Source organism: Trichomycterus rosablanca, chromosome 12, assembly GCF_030014385.1.
Source record: "Trichomycterus rosablanca isolate fTriRos1 chromosome 12, fTriRos1.hap1, whole genome shotgun sequence".
Taxonomy (NCBI): domain Eukaryota; kingdom Metazoa; phylum Chordata; class Actinopteri; order Siluriformes; family Trichomycteridae; genus Trichomycterus; species Trichomycterus rosablanca.
In genome coordinates, this window is record NC_085999.1 from 12,574,109 (window position 1) to 12,602,007 (window position 27,899).

At 38.3% G+C, this 27,899-nt stretch overlaps 2 protein-coding genes across 2 annotated transcripts; one reads left to right on the forward strand and one right to left on the reverse strand.

Moving 5' to 3' along the window:
• Positions 1-264: 264 nt before the first annotated feature.
• ttf2 (transcription termination factor, RNA polymerase II) lies at positions 265-19,507 on the forward strand. The gene is made up of 23 exons (XM_063006689.1): positions 265-307; positions 1,689-1,800; positions 1,951-2,037; positions 2,186-2,255; positions 2,415-3,293; positions 3,773-3,893; positions 4,899-5,075; positions 5,153-5,310; positions 5,414-5,495; positions 6,961-7,068; positions 7,281-7,431; positions 7,564-7,669; positions 8,458-8,642; positions 11,364-11,517; positions 11,998-12,089; positions 12,176-12,249; positions 13,274-13,407; positions 13,551-13,721; positions 13,841-13,893; positions 13,998-14,151; positions 15,877-15,959; positions 16,549-16,623; positions 17,344-19,507. The coding sequence occupies exons 1-23, from the start codon at positions 265-267 to the stop codon at positions 17,486-17,488; spliced, it is 3,414 nt and encodes a 1,137-aa protein (XP_062862759.1). The 3' UTR covers positions 17,489-19,507.
• A 1,528-nt stretch (positions 19,508-21,035) lies between these two features.
• On the reverse strand, positions 21,036-25,696 carry LOC134324754 (uncharacterized). Its single transcript, XM_063006691.1, has 2 exons — positions 25,142-25,696; positions 21,036-21,436 (listed from the first exon to the last, which is right to left on the reverse strand). The coding sequence occupies exons 1-2, from the start codon at positions 25,694-25,696 to the stop codon at positions 21,098-21,100; spliced, it is 894 nt and encodes a 297-aa protein (XP_062862761.1). The 3' UTR covers positions 21,036-21,097.
• Positions 25,697-27,899: the final 2,203 nt, after the last annotated feature.

The window sequence follows — 27,899 nt, forward strand, 5'->3', positions numbered from 1 at the left end:
AGGTATATACCGTTACCATATAGAGTACCCAGAGAGGTTAGCTAGCTGTGTATTTATAAACAAGTTTCAATTAGCTTAACATTTCACTTTTAATGGAACTCTCTGTATTTCTACATGTGGACCTTAATCTGTATCCTGAGGTGTTACTTCAGTTGTCAACATTCCGTACAATATCAGTGCTCACTGCGCTAGGTCTTTATTTTTAATTGTTTTTAATTATATGCATTATATGGGTTTTTTTGACTTGTCAAAATACAACTAACAATGGATGAGATGTGGATGAGATCCCACCCAATGAAGCCCTCTGGTACAGCTGCTTTCTCTTCACACTGATTTGTAGTTGCAAAAACCTGTACAAAGAAAAATAAAAATCTATAGAACACTGTGAACTTCAGTAAGTGATTGATTACTGCTGGAAGTTGGTTCCACATAGCATCATTAGTCTTGAGGACCTGGGTTCGATCCTCGTATGTTCTTGTTGGCTGTAAACATGTTGCATATTCTGCCTGTGTATGTGTGGGTTTCTTCTTAGTACTCCTGCCCCCCCAACCAGTGTTGCCAACTCCTCAGTAAGGAAAGTAGCTATTGGCTGTCCTAAAAGTCGCTAAAAGTCGCTAAATGACGTCACCACCTAATTTGCATAAGGTCAATTTGCATGTATTTGACGCTGTAGAAGAGAGGAATAATATCGTGGAAGAGACAAAAAGTGGGTAAAAACACCCTAAATATGTTTAGAACTACAAATGAACATTCTTCTGTTAATTCGTGGTTTGTTTTTGTTTTTTAAGACAACATTGAGCAACTCTGGGCAGGGTTGCCAGATCGCGACAGTAATTTTCAGTTAAAATGCATGAGAAAAAACGCCCAAAACACAGGTTAAGCAGATGATGTTTAGCATTTCACAAATAATAAACCAGTTAAACCATCATGACGTACAAATTAATATCTTAAAATGTACAGATCAGCAATTATACATTATAAAGAACAAATTATTTTTGCTTGCATGTCTTTAAAACAATTTCCAACAAAATTCGCTATTTTGGTTGCCCAATCTGGCAACCCTGACTGTGAGACTGACCGCCCGTAAGTGCTTGGGGGGGCGGAGGGGATCACGGCAGCACCCGCTGCTCGTTGAGGACAGTAACTGCAGAACAATATGTGTTTTCACGTTCGAGTCTCCAAGTCTCCAGTAACACCAGAAAAAGTCGCTAGATGGGTCTGAAAAGTCGCTAAATATAGCGACAATGTCGCTAAGTTGGCAACACTGCCCCCAACCCCGACACACACACATACATCCAAAAAAAAAAAACTGGCTGGTGGATTGCAAAGTATAAAAATGTGAACTGCATTTTATTTTTATCAGTCATATTTCAAACAAAGGCCAAAACTGACTAATTTGCTGTATGGTACTCTAAATGTGTTCAAATTCATTCATCCAGTACCAAGTAATAATTTCTCTGTTTGGGTATTTAATTTAAAATGTGTTATCTGTTGTTGTGTTTACTATATATAGTCAGATAATAGTAAACAGTGTATGCGATGGATTGGCCGGACCCACTGTGACCTTGACCCTGACCAGGGTTTACAAAAAAATTTTTACTTTTAAATATAAAGATTAAATAATCAAAATAAAAAATTGTCTGTGGATATTGTGTGTATCTATATGATCTAACATCAATTTCTTCTAGGTGGTTTTTGCTTTTTAAAGACTGGTGTGAAAGAAGGACCTAATAAGGGTAAAAGTTTCTATATCTGCACGGGGCAGGATGGCTCACCTTGCCAATTTACACTACCTGCTGAGTGAGTATAGTTCTGACTTCGGTATATTTAGTCTGTTTTATTATTCAGCTTGATTTTAATTCACGTTTAAACTCTCTCTTCTCCTTTGTGCTTTTAAATGGGTGCTGTGGGATAGATTTAGTTCATCTGTGCACTCTCTCTCATTTTCAGCATTCCTCCTTCTCACTGTCTCCGCCATGAAGATGCTCTGGTTGAACTTCAAGCTTTGGTTCAAAATGCAAAACACAACTCTTACAGGTAGATAAAATAGTATGCATTTCAGGGTTGGGCAGACCATCTGATTTATTCCTTTGGTTTTGTAGAAGCTCCACAGTTACTTATAAATAGGTTCATTTTGTTGAAAAATTGCATTGTTATGAGTAAAATGTATATATGACATCATTAGGTTGTTGTATCGCTGTGTGATTGGAAAGAAAGAGGGACAGAAGTGGTGTGGGAGTATTCCATGGACAGAGGTAATTCTTTTTTCTTTCTTTTAAAAAAAAAGATGATCGATCTACATACAATGAAAGTGACTCATGATGTTCTTCCATAAATAAGTAATTTATCAAAATATGACCATTACAGTTCTAAGTGTTTTGTTCTTACCTGTTGTGTATCTGTTGTATATCTAGAAAGACAATAAGAAAAGTCATTTGTTGGACACTAAAAATCAGCCTTCCGCTTTGCCTCCTGTGAGAAACCCTTTTAAAGCCCCTAGCAAAGCAGACAAAACTTCAGAATGGAAAATGCTTCAAGAGGGTGACTCGGCTGGAGGAAATAGAAAGGATTTGGATAAATCTTCTGAAAGTAAGAGCTGCAACAAGACCGAGGATGATGAAAGAAACAATAAAAAAGTGGGTAAAGAATTGGATGGCACAATAAGTACAGAGGGTTCAGCTGCAGCAAGTAAAAATGAGGTCAGTTCCGTACCTTCAGATTCTTGGAGAAACAAGAAACTGCCTGCTGGAATGATGGTAAAGAAGCGTGGGTCTGATGAGAAGGAAAAATTGTGCAATAACAGTGAAGTGACTGTAGATGGATCAAAAAATACCGATGCTACTGTTAGCCCTGATACTAATGGTGTTCATAAAAGCATAAAGGAACGACAAACTGAGAAAAAGGCCACAGAAGGCCATGAGCCAGCAGCAACTGAATTAAATCCTGACTCGCAGCAAAACCCCTGTAAAAACCCTGAGGCAGACAGTCCACGCAGCACAAGCTCAACATCAGAAGCTAAATCAACATCAGTAAATCATGTCATGAAAACTGCTCAGAGGGCTCAGAAAAGTCCAGTGAACTCTCCCTTCGGAGAATGGAGTGATGATGATGATGATGTTCAGCTGGTTTCGGTGCAGCCAGGCTCCCAGCAGTCCTCTTCAATTCTAGCTCCCCCTGTGCAGAAAACCCTTACCTCTTACCCAGGCTTCCAGGTTACATCAAAAATCAAAGCTCAGGAGGAGGACCCAAGAGCTCTACACAACCACTTAACAGCCCAGATCAAACAGAAAAAGGTACTGTCAGAGTATTTCACTTATTCTCTTATGATTTTATGATTGACTTTCCTGGGCGCTCGGGTGGCGCAGCAGTCTATTACGCTAGCCCACCACCACAAAAGACTCAGGTTAGAATTTCAGCAGTCCCAGTGGCCAACTGGGCATCCACATAGACATGATTGACTGTCTTAAGGTATTCTTGCCTTGTGCCTGTACTTGCCAGGACCCTGGCCAGAATAAAGTAAAAAAGAAATAAAATAATTAGATGTTTAAGAAAAATATGCAATAGCTTTAGCACTGCTGAACTGTTTTTTTATTGATTACTTTATAACTTTGTTTGTGCTGTTGTACTGAAGATACATGGCCGCTTAATAGTTCACTTTATCAAAAGTTCATAATAAAGAAAGGTCCGTTACTTCAGCTTTTCCCCAAATCTGATATAAAAGCAGTGACCTCATAACATTTAGCCTTAAACATATTTTTGTGTGTGTGTTCAGGCCACTCTGAGTTCTGTCAACGTGGCTGCTCTGCCTGATAAAGGAGAAAGGCTGACAAACCAAGTAAAAGAGCTAGAAAACGCTCTGGAGGCTTTAAGTCTGACAAATGCTTCTCTTACAGGTAACATGCTGACCTAGAAAATTCTACATCATTGTTATACAACTCATGTAGGGATAGAGCTGCATGTTAAATGTGTATTAGCAGTCATTTTAGGGGACTTTACTTGCAAGATATTCTGCAAGTTTCCATTTGGAGTTTTTAATCTGCAGTTGCTTATGCATTTATCTAATTTAAATAATGAACAACAGAACTATTGCACATTAAAATCACAAATGATGAAGTTGTTTTTGTCCGTATGGAGTTTTACCGAATGTTATATTTTGCACATGCAAATCTCCGTGCTTTTTTAATTAATGTGGATGTTTTAATATTTTAATAACTACACTAGTGTTGTGGGGTAAAGCTTTAAAATACCTAAATTAATTCATTTTGATTAGCATATTTAGTTAGTACTGTTTGCTACAGAGTTAAAATCTACATCCTGAATGTTGAACTGGTTCTGCTCACTAAACTAAGCTCACTTTACTCTTCTAAATGTAGGGCCCACTACACCCCTTTTAGACAGCATTTGGCATCATCGGCATTATAAGAGGGATAAACTCTGCCAGTGCAATTTAGCAGCAATAAACGAAAGAGATGTTTTAGGTGGGGAATTTGCCAAAGCTTGAAATGAAGCATAGAGCTACTGCTAACCAGTGAGCACATTATAAGGCCCTGTGCAATAACAGTGAAGTCACTGTTAAATTATATGAGATTTTTTTTTTAGATATTTGCAATCTTTGAACCTCCAGCTTGTGTTTCTGTGGCTGTTGGGTATGAAATAGTAATAATTATGTGCGGTATTGAGTGATTGTCAGTTATTGTTTCCACTCACCTTTATTTAATATTCCTAGGTGTTTGTCATGGAATTTTTGTCCCCTACATACTTTCAATTTTTAACTTGTATACACACACAGTTCACACACAGGACAGGGTAGTCCAGGACCAGTGCTGTTAAACACTGTACTAAACAATTTAAAGTCTTAAATGAAACTTACATCAACTTATTGAACATTTTGTTTCCAGATTCTCAGGTTGCAGACGCTAATGCTCAACAGAACACTAAGGTCAGTCAGTCCAACCCTTTTAGCCGTCCTGGAGACACTATCCTTCTGGCAGAATCTCATGTCCCCGTCCAGCCAAAAGCTTCTACTAACTCACTGGGACTGCAATTGAGTCAGGGCTACTCACAGATGTATGGAGGTAATTCATTTTTTAAATGGAATAAGTTCATTTATTCAGTTAATTAAAACATTTAACGTTAATCGTTTGCTCTGCAGTGAATCCTCAGAACCAAGCTTTTTATGGTGGTAGGATGACCGAAGACAGGCTGATCGCTGTCCGCAATGCTACAACCGAAGCGATCGACCATCTCCATCACTCACTGGAGTCATGCCCATCTGCAGAAACTGAGGCACAGGATCCCAAAGGAATAAAGGTAGGAGATACTGAAATTACATTTTAAGAATATATAGGCAAATATAAAACCTTATTACATTTTTTTTGGACCGACGAGTTGAAATGATCTTAACGTCTTTCAGGTCCAGTTGTTGCCTCACCAAAGAGGGGCCCTGGCCTGGCTCCTTTGGAGGGAAACTGAAAAACCTTGTGGAGGGATTTTGGGTAAATATTAATTTGTGTTTTGAAAGTGTTTGTGATATAAGTTCACAATGCTGTGGGGTTCAACATGGCACTTATGGTAATGTGTACCTGGACTGTAGCTAAATTGACAAAGGTCCTATATTTATTTGTTTATTTGACATAAACCATTTGTAGAAGAGATTAATGGTACAGTCTTGTGTACTCTTATGTATAGATTAATTGCAGAGAGTTTTTAAAACGTCATGTTCATTTCCTTTTCTCTCCCCGTATCCGCGTGGGTTTCCTCCGGGTGCTCCGGTTTCCTCCCACAGTCCAAAGACATGCAAGTGAGGTGAATTGGAGACACTAAATTGTCCATGACTGTGTTCGATATAACCTTGTGTAAACTGATGAATCTCGTGTAATGAGTAACTACCGTTCCTGTCATGAATGTATCCAAAGTGTAAAACATGACGTTAAAATCCTAATAAACAAACAAACAAACATTTCCTTTTCTTTCCTTTGCTCCTTTGAGCATAGGATTCTGTGATTATATCATTCTCAGGCAAGATTGTAATAAAAAAAAAAAGCAAAATTGCTTTATTTAGTCTTACTTCACTCTGCAGTGTGCAGTGTCCAAATCCTTGCACCAACTAATTAGTGGATTTTTAACACACACAATCATTGTGTTCAGTTTGTCTGTTTTTATAAAACAGTAATTTATTTATTTAATCAATAAAGTTTCTGATATTTCTGTTTAAACAAAACGATTTGTAATGCAATTCCCAAGAATGTTTGGTGCAATTAATAAAGTTCAGAAATAAGCTTAATATGAGTAAATGTACTACTCTTTTTGTGTTTAGAGCCATCTAATAATTATTTAATAATTACTGCTTATTTACTTGGCAGAGCTGGTTAATCAATCAGGTTTTTTGATTGTATGTTTATTTGTTTGTTTCTCTTAAATGTAAAATAGAGCAAACAGTTTGTATGCCAAATTGCTAGTGTTAAACATTTGTCTATTAGACTATAAATGTCTTTATTTCTGGACAGCATGGTAGCGCAGTCAACTCACAGCAAAAAGTACCTTGCTTTGATTGTCTAGGCCATGGTCCTTTCTGTATATAGTTTGCATGTTCTCCCAATGTGGTCCCACCGCAACCCTGACCAAGAATAAGCGGTGGTAAAACACACAATGAACATTGTTACATTAACAGTAAGCTGGCCTGCAGTCCAGTTTGAAGTAGCAGGTGTACTGTTACTTAAATCTTTATGAATTCAATTAACAGTTCACATGCAGCCTTGCACATTAAGCAGTCCGACTTTTCCTTACATACATTTTGGATACACTTATATATCTAAATAATTTTAAATTGTTGTGATGAACATTGATTTTTTTGGACAAGTCTATGGCTGTATCTAATCCATATGGTCACTTTAAAACATAGTTATTTAAGGAAGCCTTACATGTTTTTTGCTTCAAATGTTCTATATATTATCGTTTCAGCGGATGATATGGGTTTGGGGAAGACCCTCACTATGATTGCTCTCATTTTGGCCCAAAAAAAGAAAGAAGAGAAAGACAAAGAGCTGCAGGGATGGGTCTCAAAAACTGGTAAACTCTCTTATGTAGTGTTGCTAAATATAGCATGCTTAATTTTTATTTTATTTTATTTATTTTTTTTGGTTGTGTGGGTTTTTTATGGTGCCTTTGTGTTTATTTTTCTTAGTGATATTTAGAGACAGCAAGTGTATTTAGAGGATCAGAGGATTAAATGTCAAGGGTTATGCGTATGTATTCATTATAATGTGTATGTTTTTGATTAGACTCAGTTATGGTGGCATCTCAGGGCACGCTAATTATCTGTCCTGCTTCTCTGGTGCATCACTGGAAGAAAGAGATCGAGAGATACCTGAAAAACAGTCGACTGAGTGTGTATCTCTACCATGGGCCCAATCGGCAGAGGAGTGCAAGCATGTAAAACAATCAGCAGAGCAGATCTGCTAATTTATTTGAATTATTCTTCATTAGTCTTAACATTAATTAGATAATTGTTGGGGGGGGTTTATCTTATAATCCACTTTTCCGTTTTGACACTCTTGTTCTTAGACTGGCGGAACATGACGTGGTGATCACCACATACAGCCTGGTGTCTAAAGAAATTCCTGTTCAAAAAGACGAAGCTGAACAGCCCAGTCAGGACTCTGTGCCTGTGGTATGATACGCTGAATAATAACATTTATAGGAATTATTTGGTTGTAATAATACTATGGATTATAAGGAGAATTGTATACGAGGAGAACGATGCATGACTCTCTGTGTGTGATACAGATTGCCATATGAGCCTCGTACATGTAAAAAGAAGCGGTCGGCTACTGCACGTGTCAAAGGGGTTTCAGGGGTGCCATATCCTTCACTCTGACACCAGCTGTAAAAAAGTTTTTATTGTACTGTAGGTGTATATACAGTATGTATGTATGACAAAGGCATTCCATCTGCCCTAGATTATCACTAATAATATATTGTTGGCTAATCATGATTTAAGAAAGATTTCGAAAAACTCAGCTTTTGCGCCATCTAGCGGGCATAATTGGCAGTGCCTGCAGCAGACACGTTTCTGCTAGGACTATGTGAGTGAAGTCTTCAAATGCTGTGTTATTCAAATGCTATGTAAGGACCCTGATTAGCAGATAGAGGCACCTGTGCAGAATGCATGGGTGAAAAAGGGTTTTGCTAAGGGCTGCGCACGGGTCGGAGGAGGCGTGAGCAGCAATATACCCACCTCGACTGCAATTAGGTATCCCCCAGCAGCGAAAGACAAACTGACTATGCTAAATTCTGAGAAAATGGGATAAAAATGCATAAATAAAATGGAAAAAAAATGTGATGGAATAATGCATTAAATACAATCCAAATACTCTATAATGCCTGTTAATTGTTAAATGTAACATGTAAAACGAATCAGATGTGGTGTTTACATGCTTTCTCTCTCTCTCTGTCTAGGCGTCAGAGCTCCCTCCTCTACTACGGGTTGCCTGGGCTCGTGTGATTCTCGACGAGGCTCACAACATCAAGAACCCTAAAGTTCAGACCTCCATGGCCGTTTGTAAATTGAGGGCCAAAGCACGCTGGGCTGTCACGGGTACTCCTATCCAGAACAACCTGCTTGATATGTACTCACTGATAAAGTAATACCACCTTGTATATACTCTTACAGTGCCTTGCAAAAGTATTCGGCCCCCTTGAACTTTTCAACCTTTTGCCACATTTCAGGCTTCAAACATAACGATATGAAATTGTAATTTTTTGTGAAGAATCAACAACAAGTGGGACACAATCGTGAAGTGGAACGAAATTTATTGGATATTTTAAACTTTTTTTAGAAATAAAAAACTGAAAAGTGGGGCGTGCAATATTATTCGGCCCCCTTGCGTTAATACTTTGTAGCGCCACCTTTTGCTGCGATTACAGCTGCAAGTCGCTTGGGGTATGTCTCTATCAGTTTTGCACATCGAGAGACAGAAATTTTTGCCCATTCTTCCTTGCAAAACAGCTCGAGCTCAGTGAGGTTGGATGGAGAGCGTTTGTGAACAGCAGTTTTCAGCTCTTTCCACAGATTCTCGATGGGATTCAGGTCTGGACTTTGACTTGGCCATTCTAACACCTGGATACGTTTATTTGTGAACCATTCCATTGTAGATTTTGCTTTATGTTTTGGATCATTGTCTTGTTGGAAGATAAATCTCCGTCCCAGTCTCAGGTCTTTTGCAGACTGCAACAGGTTTTCTTCCAGAATGGTCCTGTATTTGGCTCCATCCATCTTCCCATCAATTTTAACCATCTTCCCTGTCCCTGCTGAAGAAAAGCAGGCCCAAACCATGATGCTGCCACCACCATGTCTGACAGTGGGGATGGTGTGTTCAGGGTGATGAGCTGTGTTGCTTTTACGCCAAACATAACGTTTTGCATTGTGGCCAAAAAGTTCGATTTTGGTTTCATCTGACCAGAGCACCTTCTTCCACATGTTTGGTGTGTCTCCCAGGTGACTTTTTATAGATATCTTTGAGAAATGGCTTTCTTCTTGCCACTCTTCCATAAAGGCCAGATTTGTGCAGTGTACGACTGATTGTGTCCTATGGACAGAGTCTCCCACCTCAGCTGTAGATCTCTGCAGTTCATTCAGAGTGATCATGGGCCTCTTGGCTGCATCTCTGATCAGTCTTCTCCTTGTTTGAGCTGAAAGTTTAGAGGGACGGCCGGGTCTTGGTAGATTTGCAGTGGTCTGATACTCCTTCCATTTCAATATGATCGCTTGCACAGTGCTCCTTGAGATGTTTAAAGCTTGGGAAATCTTTTTGTATCCAAATCCGGCTTTAAACTTCTCCACAACAGTATCTCGGACCTGCCTGGTGTGTTCCTTGGTCTTCATGATGCTCTCTGCACTTTAAACAGAACTCTGAGACTATCACAGAGCAGGTGCATTTATACGGAGACTTGATTACACACAGGTGGATTCTATTTATCACCATCAGTCATTTAGGTCAACATTGGATCATTCAGAGATCCTCACTGAACTTCTGGAGTGAGTTTGCTGCACTGAAAGTAAAGGGGCCGAATAATATTGCACGCCCCACTTTTTAGTTTTTTATTTCTAAAAAAAAAGTTTAAAATATCCAATAAATTTCGTTCCACTTCACGATTGTGTCCCACTTGTTGTTGATTCTTCACAAAAAATTACAATTTCATATCGTTATGTTTGAAGCCTGAAATGTGGCAAAAGGTTGAAAAGTTCAAGGGGGCCGAATACTTTTGCAAGGCACTGTATATAGAAATCTTATAGAAAAACTGTTGTATGTTGCTTTGTGTTATAGTGCCAGACAAAAGTTTGGACACACCTTCTTATGAAAGGAGTTTCACACATTTTAAAATTATGGACTACATTATCAAAACTCAAAATTAATTCAAATGGAAAACTCCAGGGGGAGTGTGGGGGTCATGTTTTGTATAAGTCACCAAACAGTATCACCAGTAAAGCAATCCCACCCCAATAATTTCTTCACATTGGTTCATGGTGGGAACCACACGTACAGATGTTATTTGTTCTCATCTGCTTTTAACAATAACAGTGTTTAAAGCCAAAAATCAGGATTTCACATTTGGACTACTAGCCCAAAATACTTTTTACTGGTCTGATGTCCACTACTTGTATTCCTTGACCCCCATCAGTAATGGTTTTCTTAAAGCTATTCAACCATAAGGGCCTTATTCCTACTGAATAGTCTCCTCTGAATGGTGGTTGTTGAGGCTTGAACTCAATTCAACTCTAATCTGAGGGGCGGTTAATGGGTCTGCCTTTCCTGTGGTGCTTCTCACAAGAACCCGTTCATTGTAGCGTTTGATGTTTTATTTCACTGCACTTGAAGTAATTTGTAATTTTCTGTTTTTAATGCTCTTCATTCCTTTGAGTAATGATATGTTGCATTTTTGCTTCCTTTGAGCTGTTCTAGGCATATTGTGGACTATTTCAACCAGAAATAATCAAATATTACATCTTTGATACTGCTTATTAGCATTAAACATTAATGTATTTAGTACATATTCCAAAAAGTAACTTTTAAAGCACATCAATTAGGTATGTCCTAAAATAGATTACTGAAGACTTAAGATTTCGTATTTTCGTATTCCCCCTTTAAATGTCACTAAAGCTCTAAATAAAATGGGTGCTAGTGTTGTTATAATTGTAAATTAATTAAATTAATTTTGTAAATTCAAATTAATATGTAGGCATCAACTTTAGTATTTATATGTTTTTAAAAATCTTATTAATTTTACCTTCAGGCCAATAATCTCTGAACATTGTCAGGTGTGTGAGCATTTCTCATGATACAAATTCCATTTGTTTGTTGTAGGTTTTTGAGGTGCTCCCCATTTGATGAATACAAGCTGTGGAAGGCTCAGGTTGACAACGGCTCCAAGAGAGGAGGGGAGAGGCTTAATCTCCTCACCAGGTCCCTGTTGCTGCGCAGGACCAAGGACCAGTTGGACTCTACAGGCAAGCCTTTGGTGTGTACACATACCATTAATGATGATGATTAAGATTGTTTCAGTGTTTAACATAGAGTTTGGAAAAAAAACCTTCATTAGCACTCTTTAAAGGTCTACTGAACAGACGTTTAACTTAAGCTCTACCTGAGTCTGGCGGTAGTTCAGTGGTTAAGGAACCGACAAGTAATCAGAAGGTGGCCGGTTTAAGTCCCAGCAGCATCAAGTTGCCACTGTTTGGGCCTTGAGCAATGCCCTTGACGCTCGATTGTATTTGGTCACAACTGAAGGTCACTTTGGATAAAAGCTTTAGCTAAATGCCGTAAATGTAAATGTGGGGCTTGATTCATTCTGGCTTTACACATTGATTCAGTGCTGTGGGTTTACACAGTGTGAGTAATTCCATGTGTAATGTCACAATTTACAGTTGGTAGACAGCCTTTATGTTTCTAGCAAACTGATGCTGTTGTTTTTAACACCTCTCATATTCTGCTGCTGTAGGTGACACTGCCGGATCGCAGCTGTAAAATTCACAGGGTGAAATTATCCAATGATGAGCAATCCGTTTATGATGTGGTTTTTGCACAATCCAGGTACAACATTTCTTACTTCCCAACATTTCTGTTCTGGAAGTGACAGTACATTGAATAAAGCTTTAAATTCTTTTTTTATTTCTCAGGTCCACACTTCAGTCCTATCTAAAAAGGCATGAGGGGGGAGACACTACACAAGGATGCAATCCCTTTGACAAAGGTCAGTCGAATATTCATTATCAAGATTTAGTAATGAGGCTGTCTAAAAGTATAATCTGTTTTTGTGAATGCCTTTTATGTTCGTTCCATTTTTAATAGAGATGTAACGATACATTCTACCCACGATGCGATACGATTCACGATACTGGGTTCACGATACGATTTTTTTTTTGTTTTGTTTTTTTAAACAAAATCAAATCAAGGTTTATTTGTCACATACCGAGTCAGCGAGCTTAAAAACAATACACAATATAGACGTTGTTGACTGACAATATTATCAGTGTATTTACATGTTTTTACATGAAATTTATTTTTGTTTAAATCAAGAAGCACTGCCAACAGTCGTCACTTGGAGTTGTGAGGACATAAAAAAATGTAATAGGTTAATGAAATGTTATTGTTTTAATCAGAGGATGCATTTAATCTTATTAAATTGCTACACAGTGACAACAAATAAGTTCAGGATTATTAAATGCGGCATTGCATATTATGTGTGCAGTCTTACACAGAACCTTTGATGTCCCTGGTCAAATTCCATTGTTTTGTTGATTTAGAGAAAATAAGCTTACATATCCTTAACGGGAAACACAGGTACTGTTCATTATCTAATTTTAAAATTGAAAAATAAAATAAATGTTTTTTGTAGACATCACTTTATGTTTTATTTTACAATATGTTAAATTCAGGCCGTAAAAATTAAGCACTATAATTTGCACAGGGAAAATGTTTCACTTAAACATGTTTCACCAGTTTTAATCAATTCAGTATAAACATTTACACATTATTGGACTTCAATTGATAGAGATGAATATTTAATAAAGTGCTGAAGTTGTTGTTGTTTATCATGATCAATCATCACTGTCACCTGAGAGTTCTTTGCTCATCTTTAAAACAAAATGGTTTTTTTTATATATTAGATATTTATTTAAATATTGGATTTTTAGTAAATACCTACATGAACATGTTTATCTCGTGTTCATTTAGCATTTGCTGCATATCCACTAGTGATTTGTTGTATGTTTTAGTGGCACGTGAGTTTGGACTGTCCCAGGATTCTGTATCTTCCTCTCAACCCGCTCAAGTTTCCAGCACCATCCACATCCTGTCCCTGCTGCTGCGACTCAGACAGTGCTGCTGTCACCTGTCTTTGCTCAAGAAGGTCACTTTACAAATACATTATTACTCTCATTTTTATCTTTTTAGCTCTTTCCTTGCCACTGTGGTTCTAGGCTTGCTTATTACAGGTTTCTTGTTAAGTGTCCGCATTAGCATTCACTGGGATTGTGTGCCTTTGTTGTACAGACACTGGATCGGTCTGAGCTGCAGGGTGATGGGATAGCTCTGTCACTGGAGGAGCAGCTGTGTGCTCTTTCTCTGTCCGAGTCTACAGAATCAGATCCTAAAGCCACCGTCTCCCTCAACGGCAGCAAGTTCCACTCCGAGCTTTTTGAGAAGAGTCAGGAAAGCACAAAGGTAAGAGAGACTTGCCTTCTTTTTTTTTATTAATGAATATTATGTAAATGAATTACCAAAACACGATCTTGTCATGGCTGAATTTTGTTTGTTTTTGTATTGTATTATTTCTCATTTAGATTTCAGCCATTCTCACAGAGCTAAGAGAAATCCGTAAGAAAGGTCAGAAAAGGTAAGTAAAAAGGTTATAATGCAAAAATACAGTATTATATTTGGATTACTGTGCAATTCCTTATATATGCTGTGTGAAACATACTGGTGTATGTGTGTGGTCAGTGTAATTGTGTCCCAGTGGACCAGTATGCTGCAGATTGTAGCTGTTCACTTGAAAAAGATGGACCTGGACTTCAGTGTTATAGATGGCACAGTGAACCCCAAGCGACGCATGGATCTGGTAGATGAATTCAACACTAACCCCAAAGGAGCACAGGTATGCTTCTTGAAAGCTTGCCCCAATTATCCCAGTTTGCCTGATAACATGTTCATTGAGGTTACTACACATGGATGTACAGCCAACGCTTTTGTACATTTGTCTTATACTTTTAGTATATTTACTGGCTATTGTCGACTGTAGCCAACTGACAAAGAAGTTGAATAACAACTAGAGAGGGGCATTTCCTGAAGAAAATGCGACTGTTTCCAAAATTTTTTAAATGTGCGTATCCAAAAGCTGTGTACAAGCCGCAGTGTCATCAACGGGATTTAGAGTAAAAACTAATGGAAGTGGATGGGGCAAAAAATGGGTAAAAAAAATGTCCGTGGCGGGTGAACGGGTGCGCATATTCAAAAATTGTAAACAAGTCGTGTGTCATTAAGAGGTCGGACAATTTAGAGCTGGAATGGCAATGATGTATCTTAAATTCAGAACATTAATTGATGTGAATGGGGAAAAAACGGGCGTGGTGGGTGTGCGTATCCAAAAGCTGTATACAAGTCACAGTGTCATCAACCAGCCTGAAGATTTAGAATTGGAACAGCATTGATATCTCGAAATTTCAAAAAATGATTGGAAGTGAATTGGGCAAGAAATGGGCGTGGCGGATGACTGTGTGTGTGTATCCGAAAATTGTATACAAGTCACAATGGCCCGGATGATTTAGAATTGGAGTGGTGTTGATATCTCGAAATTTCAAAAAAGGAATGAAAGTAAATGGGGCAAAAAGAGGGGCAGTTTGGGTGTGCGTATCCAAAAATTGTATACAGGTTGCGGTGTCATCAACGGGTCGGACCATTTAGAATTGGAGCGGCGTTGAAGAGATATATAATGTTTCCATTTAATTTTCATCAACAAATTCTTGTCAGGGTCATGGAGGGTCTGCTTTCAGCCACCCCCTCATTTATGTCTGTGTAGACACTAAGCCGGCTGATCCAGGTTCAAATCTCAGCAGTGGTGGACTAACATAATAGACTGCTGTGCCATCCAAGCACTCATATTACTGTGGAGGAACTTTAGTGCACTTTATAGTGCTTGTTTAAAGTGCTGTCACAGCACCTCAAAGGGGTTCAAGTCAGGCTACTTCAGTATCTGAATTGTGTCTATTTTGAGTGACTGGGAGAGTAAGTTGGTGCTACACATCATACTCAACACATGAGAGGCACAGAGTGCTGAATCGTAATGGTGCATCACCCACCACCAGTGTGCATCTGCCCCTTTTGTTTCCAAACCATTTCAGAGAGTCTGCTGTTGTTCAATCCCAAAAAGGAAAGCTTTGTATGCATTTATATTATTACAATCAGGAATAAAGAAACTGTTAAACAGTACATTTACCTCAGATAAAGCTGTTTTGCTTTGGTGTTTAGTGTGACACCCAGTTCATTCGTTGAGTAATATGTGTAGTTTAGTGCTTGTTATGGACTGTGCTACAAACTTTGTTTTAAATGTACATCCAGAATGCTGAACTAAATTTGCTCAGTGTTTAATTTTACTGTTTTGCAGTACTGCCATGTTCGCTAGATTAAAGTCAATCAAGTTTGAAGTCATTATGATATGATGTTATATGCCTGTTGGTCATTGGTTAAAGATTTCTAAATGTTACATATAAGGCAATCTAATGGTGACAAATATGCAACAAAGAAGAAATCCAAATGGGGCAAAACCTGTTTAAAGTACCTTTCTATGTGAAGAAAATGTTATCTCAATGACTGTATGTTGCAGGTAATACTGGTGTCATTGTGTGCGGGTGGAGTAGGCATTAATCTGACTGGTGGAAATCATCTGTTCTTAATTGACATGCATTGGTAAGTCTAGACATCTAACTTTTTTTTTATTGTTAACCCCTAATCCCCAATCTAGTCATATATAATTCCACAAGGACACAGTCAGTCTCTCCATTAGGACACAGTCAGTAGTGTATTGTGCAGGCGCCTGGCTGGTTGATGGCAGAGAGCTAGCCACTCAAGCACCCATCTCACTTAGCTATTAATGTAGTAGTTAAAAATACTGTTAAATTAAAGAGCTTATAAATATGCAGAGATATGGGGTTTATTAGCACAAAGGCACTTATGAATGTGTAGGAGGTTAAACATTAAACAATTATATGATCATGTGAGGGGTCTTTATTTAATGAAGGCAGGCCACATATGCAAACCTATGCAGAAGATAAATAAAGATAGATGAAAATATTATTTTTCCTGTTTTTTTTTTTCTTGCTATGGATTTTTTTACTTTAGTTTTAGTAAGTGTGTCATCTACTGTGTTTTTTTTTTTAATTAATTACTAAATTGTGTTACTTTATCAAGGTTTTCTTCTTGTTGGCTTTAAAGCATTTGCAGTCAGTAAGACCTAAATTTCCAAAAAACTATGACTAAGATGAGACTTGATTTTTAGGAATCCAGCACTGGAGGATCAGGCCTGTGATAGAATATACAGAGTGGGTCAACACCGAGACGTTACCATTCACAGGTGATTATGCTTCTTTTAAAAAATATATGTTTATATATTTAGTTTTACTTTGCTGTTCTTGGAGATACATTTTTGCTTTAAAAATCTCACGTTCCACTATTAAACACTATTCGTCAGTGAAAAATGTCCTTTACATCACTGTTAAATAATTCTGTCTGACCCAGAATTGTTATAATTCAGTCACATTGGAGGCATTTTGCATATGAACTGCGAATTTAAGGTTCTGCCACAAGAACTTAATTGGATTCAAGTCAGGACTCAAATTTTGTTCCAGCTGAGCCATTCAGAGGTGGACCTGCTATTGTGCATCATAATGCTGACTTGTTACATTTTCCATTTCATATCGCAGCCTGATGACCAGAATTTTTATTCAAGGATTTTTGGGTAGAGAGCAGAATTCAGGTTTCTGTAAATAAGGTTCAGTGACATTGGTATATTGTGTAAATTTGTGTAATTGTGAAATGCGTTGTCATGTGTAATGAGACCCATGATTAACATATTATTGTGACTCATCAGTCCACAGGCAATTATTTTAAAGAGCTTAAAGAGCAATAATGTGATATTTGCCCAATTTGAAGCCAGCCTTTATGTTCCTCATGGTTATCAGTTTGGTGTGTATGTGTGTGTGGTTTGAAAATATATATTTTACACCAACATCCTTATCGCAGGTAAAACATCTTGTTTTAATGTCAGTGTATTGTGTGGACCTTTTCTCCTCAGGTTTGTGTGTGAGGGCACAGTGGAGGATAAGATCTCCTCTCTGCAGGAGAAGAAGAAGGAGCTGGCTCAGAAAGTCTTGTCTGGAACTGGGGCCTCCTTTACCAAACTCTCTTTGGCTGACCTTAGGGTTATCTTTGGTGTGTAAATTATAAAATGGCCTTAATTGTCATGTCTGGCATGAGTCTGATATGTTGCTCTGAGACTTGCACTTATTTACTTTTAAGGCTGTTTATTACTTACAAAGCTTTGTAATTTCCAGTCCCAAACTGAGACCACATAAATGACCTGACTTACGTTGAGCCTTATTATTGGATATGTTAAATAAGGGTCCAGTTAGACTGAAATGGTACTGGATATCCTCCATTAAACTCATTAAACTCTACTATGGTGGTTTATTTGATTACTAAAATAACATTGGACACAGAAAATCTCCTTATGCAACCAAAAATGCTTTAATTTACAGGGCCCGGGCCCTAATAAAAAAGAGCCATAAGAATAGTACATAGAAAGCATACACTTTCATAAAGTAGATGACCATATAGACCATTTTAATAGCCAGGATCATAGGCTATAATGTGCATATGCTAATATGATCAAAACACAAAAAGGAATCTAACCTAGTGCAGATATAGTTCTTTTTAAAACATCATACATCTTCGAAATTAGTCTGATAATCAGCCTGAAATTAAAACTTTCCCAACTGTATTTACACATTTTGCTTTGTAGAATCTTGAGAAACGGACTCCTGATTACCTACAGCTGAGTACTAAAGGTGGGAATATTAAGCTAAATCAAGTTCATTGATTAAGTCAGTAGAATGAACAATGAAGCCTTTTCGTTTATCTACTCTTTGGACTAGGCTTTTAGACTGTAGTTTCCGTTCATTTTGGCCTGAGTTACTACTTTCTGTTTAAGTTAGCTGGGTTGTAACTAAACATTAGTGTTATGACAAAGTGCTATGACCCAGGTAACACAAACAATGCATCTTACACTTTCTGACTGCTCTGTACAATCTGGTCACACAGTGGTTTACAAGATGTGACATAAAGCCTCCACAAGGGGGCATTTGTGTACAGGTTTATTTGATTATTATTTTTTTTCCTCTGCAACCCATTTTTTTTTGGCTCGCCACCCACCTCAGGGTCACGACCCAGGGTTTGAAAAACCCTGGTTTAAACGAGCAGGTGATCCTAATGATGTGGCTGGTGGATATAGGTTTCTATCTAACCACTCCATTGTGAGATGGTTCGCAGCCGAACAGACTGTAACTGTAAGGACCCACACTGCTTTAAAATGGTTATTTTGGTGGTTGCATAGATAAATATAGTAATAAGTTGATCATTTCGGGTGATACCACTATAGACTTAAGCAGACTTATACCAACATCATCAAAGATACCATTAACAAAAAAAAAACTTCGGGAATAATTAAAGACAGTCACCAACTTAGATTTGTAATAATATATTTTAAACCAATAACATAACAATTTTAGTAGCATTTGCATAAAATAACAAACTTTATAACATTGGAATTAATTTTGTATGTTGTTGATAACATGCTACAAATGTAGTGTTTTGTAAAAAAAACAATACAAAAGCAATTTATTAAAGTACTATTAAAGCTACTACTAAATTCTTCAGAAATTCGTAGTGATAAATACACTTAAAACACAAAGTAAATCCAACACATTTATTCTCACCTCTAGACTGAAAAATCCTGCCTTTTATACGTGCCAACAAATCGACATATTTACATAACTGATAAAAAGGAAAGAAAACAGTAAAAAGACATACTTTAATTACACTCGTGTTCAGACAAACCATACAAAATTTATGCTCTCATTACATTACGGGTCCCGGGTTCAATCCCCAGGTGGGGCGGTTCGAGTCCTTTCTGTGTAGAGTTGCATGTTGCATGTTCTCCCCCATGTCTGCGTGGGTTTCCTCCGGGAGCTCCAGTTTCCTCCCACAGTTCAAACTCATGCAAGTGAGGTGAACTGGAGATACAAATTGTCCATGACTGTTTGACATTAAACTTGTGAACTGATGAATCTTGTGTAATGAGTAATTACCTGTTCTGTCATGAATGTAACCAAACTGTAAAACATGACGTTAAAATCCTAATAAATAAATAATAAATAAACATTACATTACGAATCACTTTATACTCTGTCCTTTGTTTGTAAGCTGTTTGTGTAAGCAAGTGTGTGCATGCCAGCATTTTCGAGGTTGGTGGTATTTAAAGTCAGTATTATTAGTTTCCAATGCCAAACTGACTTACAGGTTTTACAACCTATTAGAACAGAATTAGTTTCAACAGTATTACAATAACCATGAAACACAATACACACATTAGTCATGACCTGGTATTCAAGAACTGGTTTTGCCAACTGGTTTTGTTCACCAATAATAGTGTTTGTAATGCTTTTTTGCTTTTGTGAAATATTAATAAAATACTATTTAGAGAAACAAAGTGTTTGACCTTTTTTGTACTGATAAACAATAATAAAAAGACATGTATACATTTTAAAGAAACAAAACTTAAAAAGTTATATGTAAAAGTATTAAAACACCACACATTTAATGCAGTGTTTAATCACCACATTTGATCACCAGAAGCCAGAGTTTTCATGTCCCAGCAACCTGTCTGTGGTTTGTGGCTTGTCCTAGTCACCACAGCTGTCTGTGAACACCCTTGCTGTTTCGTCCTTCAGAACTAAAGGAAGCTCCTTCACCAAAATGGCTTGTTGCATAATATATATTTTGAAACGAAACCAGTTGAAATGTACAGAAAAAATATCATTTGCAGCTTTAAAACCTTTATGTAACCATCAATATTTGTTATAATATTTAGCAGACACTTTTATCCAAATTAACTTGCAGTTATGAATGAATACCATGCAAGCAACAAAGGGTTAAGGGCCTTACTCAGGGGTCCAAAAAGGACAACTTAGATGTAGCAGGGATTAAACCTGCAACCCTATGATTACTAGTCCAGTACCTTATCCACTAAGCCACCACTTTTGTATTGTAATTTGTATTGTACACTTATTTCAGAAATTCAGTACTGTGTCCAGTAGAGAAATGGATCGCCAATACATAAAGCTGTCGCATGGCACGGGTCTGTACAACAGTCACATCGTCCACTCATTTAATTGTATAAGTACAATGTCTAAATACATTTTGTGTGTGTGTAAAGGTAAAGTGAATTTATGCACTATTTGACATTTTCAGCATTTAGCAGACACTTTTTTTTATCAAAAGCAACTATATGACAGTATACTGTCTAAGCAATGGAGGGTTAAGGGTCTTGCTGAAAGGCCCAACAGTGACAACCTGGCAGTGGTGGGGCTTAAACCAGCAGCCTTTTGATTACGAGTCCAGTACCTTAACCGCTAGGCTACCCTGCCCTACAACAGTGACAATAAATAACAAAAACCAAAGTGGTTAAATACCTGTTGTATTAGATATGGTTAGTATGAATAAAGACTTAAGCTAGGATAGAATGAGTGTTTGTACCCCCAATAAAATTTAAACTAATAAAATATAAATAAGTGGCTCTTGTCATTAATTAATTAATTAAGTTCCTTAATTTGGAGTGCTGGAGTACTAGTTCATTGTGATAACTAGTAGCAATTAAGCTTGTTCTTCAATCCTAAAGGATGTTACCATACAGTGGAGAGGTCTCCTGGGTTTATTCCAATGAAACATCTACAACATTCTCTGGATGTGTGAAGATTTATATAGACTCGTGTTCAGGGATGAATCCTTACTCCAAGCAGGTGAAATGCTGGATGTGATATTGTCCTCCACATGTTTTCCTCTGTCTGTGTGAGCAGTTGGTATTGGCAGTGATGTCCGTCTCCCTGGTCATTGTTCTCATGCTGATTCTGAACACAGTGTGAAACATGTTCACTAAGAACTTTGGCCTTCTCCACAGCCTGCTGGTGCAACTTTTCCTCCAGCATAGCCACCGTCTCCTGCTCCAGGTACACCTCAAAAAGTGACCTGTAGTATGGCTTCCAACGGATTCTGATAAAGGAACTCACTGTCAGCAGGAAGGAAAAGCCCAGGATAAAGAATAAACCAATAATCTGAAACACACAGATAAAAGAAATCAGATTATATAATTGCATAATCATGCAACCATAACATTTGTGCCGATGTTATTTCATATCATTCTCCTACTTGTTGCGTTACTAGGCTATTTTATTATTATAATTTTTTCCCCCAATTGTCCTCCCAATCTAGTCATAACCAATTACCCAATTGCATTAAGCTTCCTCTCTACTGATGTTGACCTCCAGTCCAACTGAGGAGAGCCAAGACTAACACACGCCACCTCCGACATGTGTGCAGTAGCCGACTACATCTTTTCACCTGCACAAGGCGAGTTCATATGCAGATCAGCTTTTTGTGTACGGAGAGACACACCCTGATTAATGCATCATCCCCAGTCTCTGTGCAGACGCTATGAATCAGCCAGCAGAGGTCTTAATTGCATCAGTAATGAGGTCCCTCCGGCACTCAGCCCTTGAACAACAACCAATCGTTGTTCATATAGGCGCACAGCATGCCGGATGGCATAGCTGAGTTTCAAACCGACTAGTTAGAAATGTCAGCTCTGGTGTGCTTGCGTGTTTTGCCACTGTTTTATTATTTATTCTGTTATGTGGTTGGGTTAATGTGTCCATAAGGTAAACTACTGAACCAATTAGTAAAATAATATTATATAAATAAACAGTGCATGTTTTTTATAGTGCTGTAAGTAATTGCCCCCTTGTCAATTCTGTGCATTGCATAACTGTCACAATAATTGATTTCACATGAGTGAAGGAAACAGCTTGGTTAGGCTAATTCTATAACAGAAAAAGTTGTATAATGCCAGACCTTTAAAGAAAAATTACATAATTCTATTTCCTAAAAGCATTCGTGAGAACAAATCGAAATAAAACATGAGTGACATCACTGTGTCTGTAACTCTATCAAGCGCAGTAAATCTTTTCTATATTTCCTAGAATTCCTTTCTACTGAAAAATTGTGCACCACTACAGTGACTTTTGACCGTTTTCGACCTGCATGTTACAGTCAGTAATGTCAGTGATCAATTTTTTCTGGCTTTTACTGGCAAGTATTTTGTTATTAGAGGGGAAAACGAAGTTTTAAAGAAAAGAAGCATTTTCTGTCTATTCTGTTATGTAAACATGTAACTGTCTTCTTGGACTGGCATACAACCAGTTCTCTAGATTTAATAGTTATGCCATTTTTATTTAACTGAAGAGGCTTTATTTTGCCCTGTAAATGGTAAAAATAGTAGTTTCACTTATTCTACACCTTCTTAGTACAACAAAGACAAGCAGTCACCTTAAAGTTTTTACTAGAACACATGTAATGCAATTTTCAAAAGCTGAAAACAATTGAACAGTGTGGAAATGATTGTAAAGCCTTACTTAGCCTCTAGCAGTGCATCAAACTTTTTCTCAGCTTTATTTATTTTTTAAATGCTAATTCTCTGAGTTTATTGATATGTTATTTAACAAACTGCTGAAAAATCAAGTTTTTTTCAGTTGCTTCTGTATTTAGTTTTTTTTTTTTTTTACACCGGATACCTTCTCTGGCACAACCCTCCTATTTCTATCTGGGATAAGAACCAGCACTAAGAGTGCACTGACACGTGCACCTCCAATAACTCGGCTGTTTTAGCCACCCCTTCCTCAAACATAAGCCAATCATGTCCATGCAGACGCCCGACCTGCCAGCATATGATAACAACTGGTGTTCATAGGTGTTGGACATATTAATACTGACCTAAGCTGGTGTTGCTAGTCGACCAGACAGGTTAAACCACTGAGCAGCTGGATGTTTAAGTAGGAACAGCAGTCACCTTAAAGTTTTTACTAGAACACTACATGTAATGCAATTTTTGATAGCTGAAAACAATGAAACAATCTGAGAATGATTGTAAAGCCTTACTTAGCCTCTAGGAGTGAGTCAAACCTTTTATCAGCTTTATTTATTTTTTAAATGCTAATTCTCTGAGTTTATTGATATGTTATTTAACACACTGCTGAAAAATTCTTTTTTTTTTTCAGTTGATCGGTATTTAGGGGTCACCACAGCAAACTTGGCACAGGCCTCATATTTCTCTCCAGGCTTGGGACCAGCACTGAGAGTGCACTGACAAGTGAACTTTTCAATAACTAGGCTGTTTCAGCCACCCCTTTCCTCAAACATAGGCCAATCGTGTACATGCAGACGCCCTGTCAGCATATGATAACAGTTGATTTTAATAAGACCTAAGCTGGTGCTGCTAGTCGACCAGATTGGTTAAACTGGTTAAACAGCTGAGCAGCTTGACGTTTAAGTAGGAACAGCTTAGACATCCAAACAATCATTGACAAAGCACATCTTAAGCTGGTAAATCAGGAAAATTATCACAACTGTCCACACCCTGTAAAATGACTTGAGTGCAGTATAGGTATGAAAAAGGGGTGCCACTTACAGGGGTTGGACAAAATAACTGAAACACCTGTCATTTTAGTGTGGGAGGTTTCATGGCTAAATTGGACCAGTCTGGTGGCCAATCTTCATTAATTGCACATTGCACCAGTAAGAGCAGAGTGTGAAGGTTCAATTAGCAGGGTAAGAGCACAGTTTTGCTCAAAATATTGCAATGCACACAACATTATGGGTGACATACCAGAGTTCAAAAGAGGACAAATTGTTGGTGCACGTCTTGCTGGCGCATCTGTGACCAAGACAGCAAGTCTTTGTGATGTATCAAGAGCCACGGTATCCAGGGTAATGTCAGCATACCACCAAGAAGGACAAACCACATCCAACAGGATTAACTGTGGACGCAAGAGGAAGCTGTCTGAAAGGGATGTTCGGGTGCTAACCCGGATTGTATCCAAAAAACATAAAACCACGGCTGCCCAAATCACGGCAGAATTAAATGTGCACCTCAACTCTCCTGTTTCCACCAGAACTGTCCGTCGGGAGCTCCACAGGGTCAATATACACGGCCGGGCTGCTATAGCCAAACCTTTGGTCACTCGTGCCAATGCCAAACGTCGGTTTCAATGGTGCAAGGAGCGCAAATCTTGGGCTGTGGACAATGTGAAACATGTATTGTTCTCTGATGAGTCCACCTTTACTGTTTTCCCCACATCCGGGAGAGTTACGGTGTGGAGAAGCCCCAAAGAAGCGTACCACCCAGAGTGAAGCATGGGGGTGGATCAGTGATGGTTTGGGCTGCCATATCATGGCATTCCCTTGGCCCAATACTTGTGCTAGATGGGCGCGTCACTGCCAAGGACTACCGAACCATTCTGGAGGACCATGTGCATCCAATGGCGGTGCCGTGTATCAGGATGACAATGCACCAATACACACAGCAAGACTGGTGAAAGATTGGTTTGATGAACATGAAAGTGAAGTTGAACATCTCCCATGGCCTGCACAGTCACCAGATCTAAATATTATTGAGCCACTTTGGGGTGTTTTGGAGAAGCGAGTCAGGAAACGTTTTCCTCCACCAGCATCACGTAGTGACCTGGCCACTATCCTGCAAGAAGAATGGCTTAAAATCCCTCTGACCACTGTGCAGGACTTGTATATGTCATTTCCAAGACGAATTGACGCTGTATTGGCCGCAAAAGGAGGCCCTACACCATACTAATAAATTATTGTGGTCTAAAACCAGGTGTTTCAGTTATTTTGTCCAACCCCTGTATATCTTGAGTGTGGCACCCAAAATAAACACAACCAATATAAATCAAAAACAGGTGTGCACATACCCTTGACTCACTGTCATACTTTCTCAGAGTTTCTGCCTCTTCTTTAGTTGGTAGCTCCTTGCAGGCGAGTTGTTCCCCTGTCCCGTTTACAACCACTGTCCGAATACACACGTACCAGTCTCCATCAAGGAATGCCACCACCACCCACAGCCCCGCCGCATACATGACCCTGAGCACATGTTTCCCTATCAAAGTGCAGGGGTACCATGCCTCCTCTCCACAGGTGGCAGGTCGGTAACAGTAGCCATCAGCACAGCAGCAACACTCCAGCCTGGCACTGCAGCATCTCCTGTCTCCCCGCACACAGCACTTACACACAAAGCACTGGCACAGCTTGAGAAGCTGGGTGTCCATTAGCAGCAGCATGAAAAACATGATGCCAACGGGTAGCAGCAGGTAAAGCCAGCAGTGCAGAGCGGTCTCCTCTGGACTTACACACGGACAGCTGAACAAATATTTAAATAACACTACAGTGACCAGCACCGCTACTGCTGTCCTCACTGGCAGCTTTTTCACTGGGTCCAGGTTTATCGGGAAAGGTGAATAGCGGGCCATGTTTGACATGCAAACAGAGTGACTGAATGATATTATCTGATATGTAACATGCTCTCTTTATACACCAAACTCCTTTCCACTGGAGTTTAAGAAGGAAAAGGCGGGATCTTAGGACTCAGTGGTTCACTTCCGCCACCCCTCCCATGTATCTGAATTATACCGAAGGCTTGGTTCCAATCGGCTCCTTGCTCCCTTTATAAGCGCCCCACTTTTAGCATAAAAGAAAAACCTCTGTTCACTATGTAGTGCACTATGTACAGTAAATCTACCTGTTTGAATTCAGAACACAGATTTTCCAAAGGTTTTAATGGCGCTTCTATAATTGGAGAAATGTGACCCCTGTTATTTAACTACAGATTGCCTTTCTGTTTCATTTCTCATATGTTTTTATGTCTGGGACCTTTTTTACACAATTATTTTATATTAGGCTACATGTTAAAGATACATAAATGTTAAATATACACGTATTTGACTGTGCTGAAGGCTAGATTCCCATCTGCTCCTTACTCCCTTTATAAGTGCTCCACTTTTAGCATAAAGGAACAACCTCTGTTCACTATGTAGTGCACTATGTACATTAAATCTACCTGTTTGAAATCAGACACAGATTTTTCAAAGATTTGAATGAGCTTCCATAATTGGAGAAATGTGACCCCTGTTATTTAACTACAGATTGCCTTTCTGTTTCATGTCTGTTATGTTTTATACATGGGACCTTTTTACACAATTATTTCATATTAGACTACAAGTTAAATCATAGAAAAGGGAAATATTTCATGAGGATAAACAACAAATGGCAAAATACATGTCTCTGACTGTGCTGAGGGCTAGATTCCAATCGGCTCCTTACTCCCCATATAAGCGCCCCACTTTAGAATAAAGCAACAACTTCTGTTCACTATGTAGTGCACTATGTACATTAAAGTCACCAGTTTGAATCCAGACACGGATTGTTTTTTTATAGGTTTCAATGGAGCTTCTATATAACTGGAGAAATGTGACCTCTGTTATTTAACTACAGATGTCTGATATGTATTATATCTGGGAGCTTTTTTAAACAATTATTTCGTATTAGACTACATGCTAAAGAATAAAAAAGGGAAATACTTGATGAGGATAAACATCAAATGTCAAAATACAGCATTTAAGCAATGTTACTTATGCATTTCACGTCTCACATGTGGTTACTTTTGAGTCAAGAGTTTTTTATGTTTTTGGGCATGTTTTTCATGGTGTGATAAGGTTCTATACTGTGGCTTTCATTTTCTTATGCCTCACACAAATAGCTGGACAGGGTACTCTGAAGGGATCCCAATTGTATGACAGCAACAGACTGGCCTTCTGACCAAGGAGTATTCCCAGTCAGTGCAAAGGTTACTAAGGATATGTTCATTAAATAACCACCACCTACTGGCTGTGTTGAATTTTATCCTTTACCAACATTCACTTCCCCAAAACATGCCAAGTTGCTATTAATCCCAAATTCGCTATTAATTTCCTTCAGTTGGCAGTAAACTACCTGTCTACCTATCCAGTGTGTATTCCTGGAGTGTGCCCACTGTCTTCACTGGCTCTTCACCCTCTTTAACCCTGACCAAGACAAGACTGATACAGGCAATGAATAAATGAATCTATAAAATAATTGTGTCAAAGCAGGCTTTGTAGCTGAAAAGAAATAATACTTGACAGTAATGATAACCAACATGAAACACTTAATCAGTGTAGTTATTCTCTTAAATAATCTATTTGTGACTCAATCAAAAGTTTAGCATAATCAGTTGGTTGATTTAGATACACACAAAACTCTGAACAAAATGTTGTACCAAAAGGCAGCTGTTATCTGAATACAAAACAAATCAAACAGATTGAGTGGTATCACAGTCTTTGCCTTTTTGGCCTTTGCCCACATGTACTCTTTAAAACCACTTAATTTCTGCTTACTTAATCAGATTCTGCTCACACATTACACACATTATTTACAAATCTAATACAAGGAAAAGCACGTCTGCATTATTTATTGGAAAGGATGTTTCTCCTTTCTTTTGCACTTCAATTTTGTAACACGTTTAAAACAGAAAACACATGCTTGTACAGAGTTATAATAATGTGTATATTACAAAATATCACAACAAATTAAACTAAAATGGTATTAATTTTACTATAACTGCCCAATTTAGGTAATTGCACATACCAGCCCATTTCA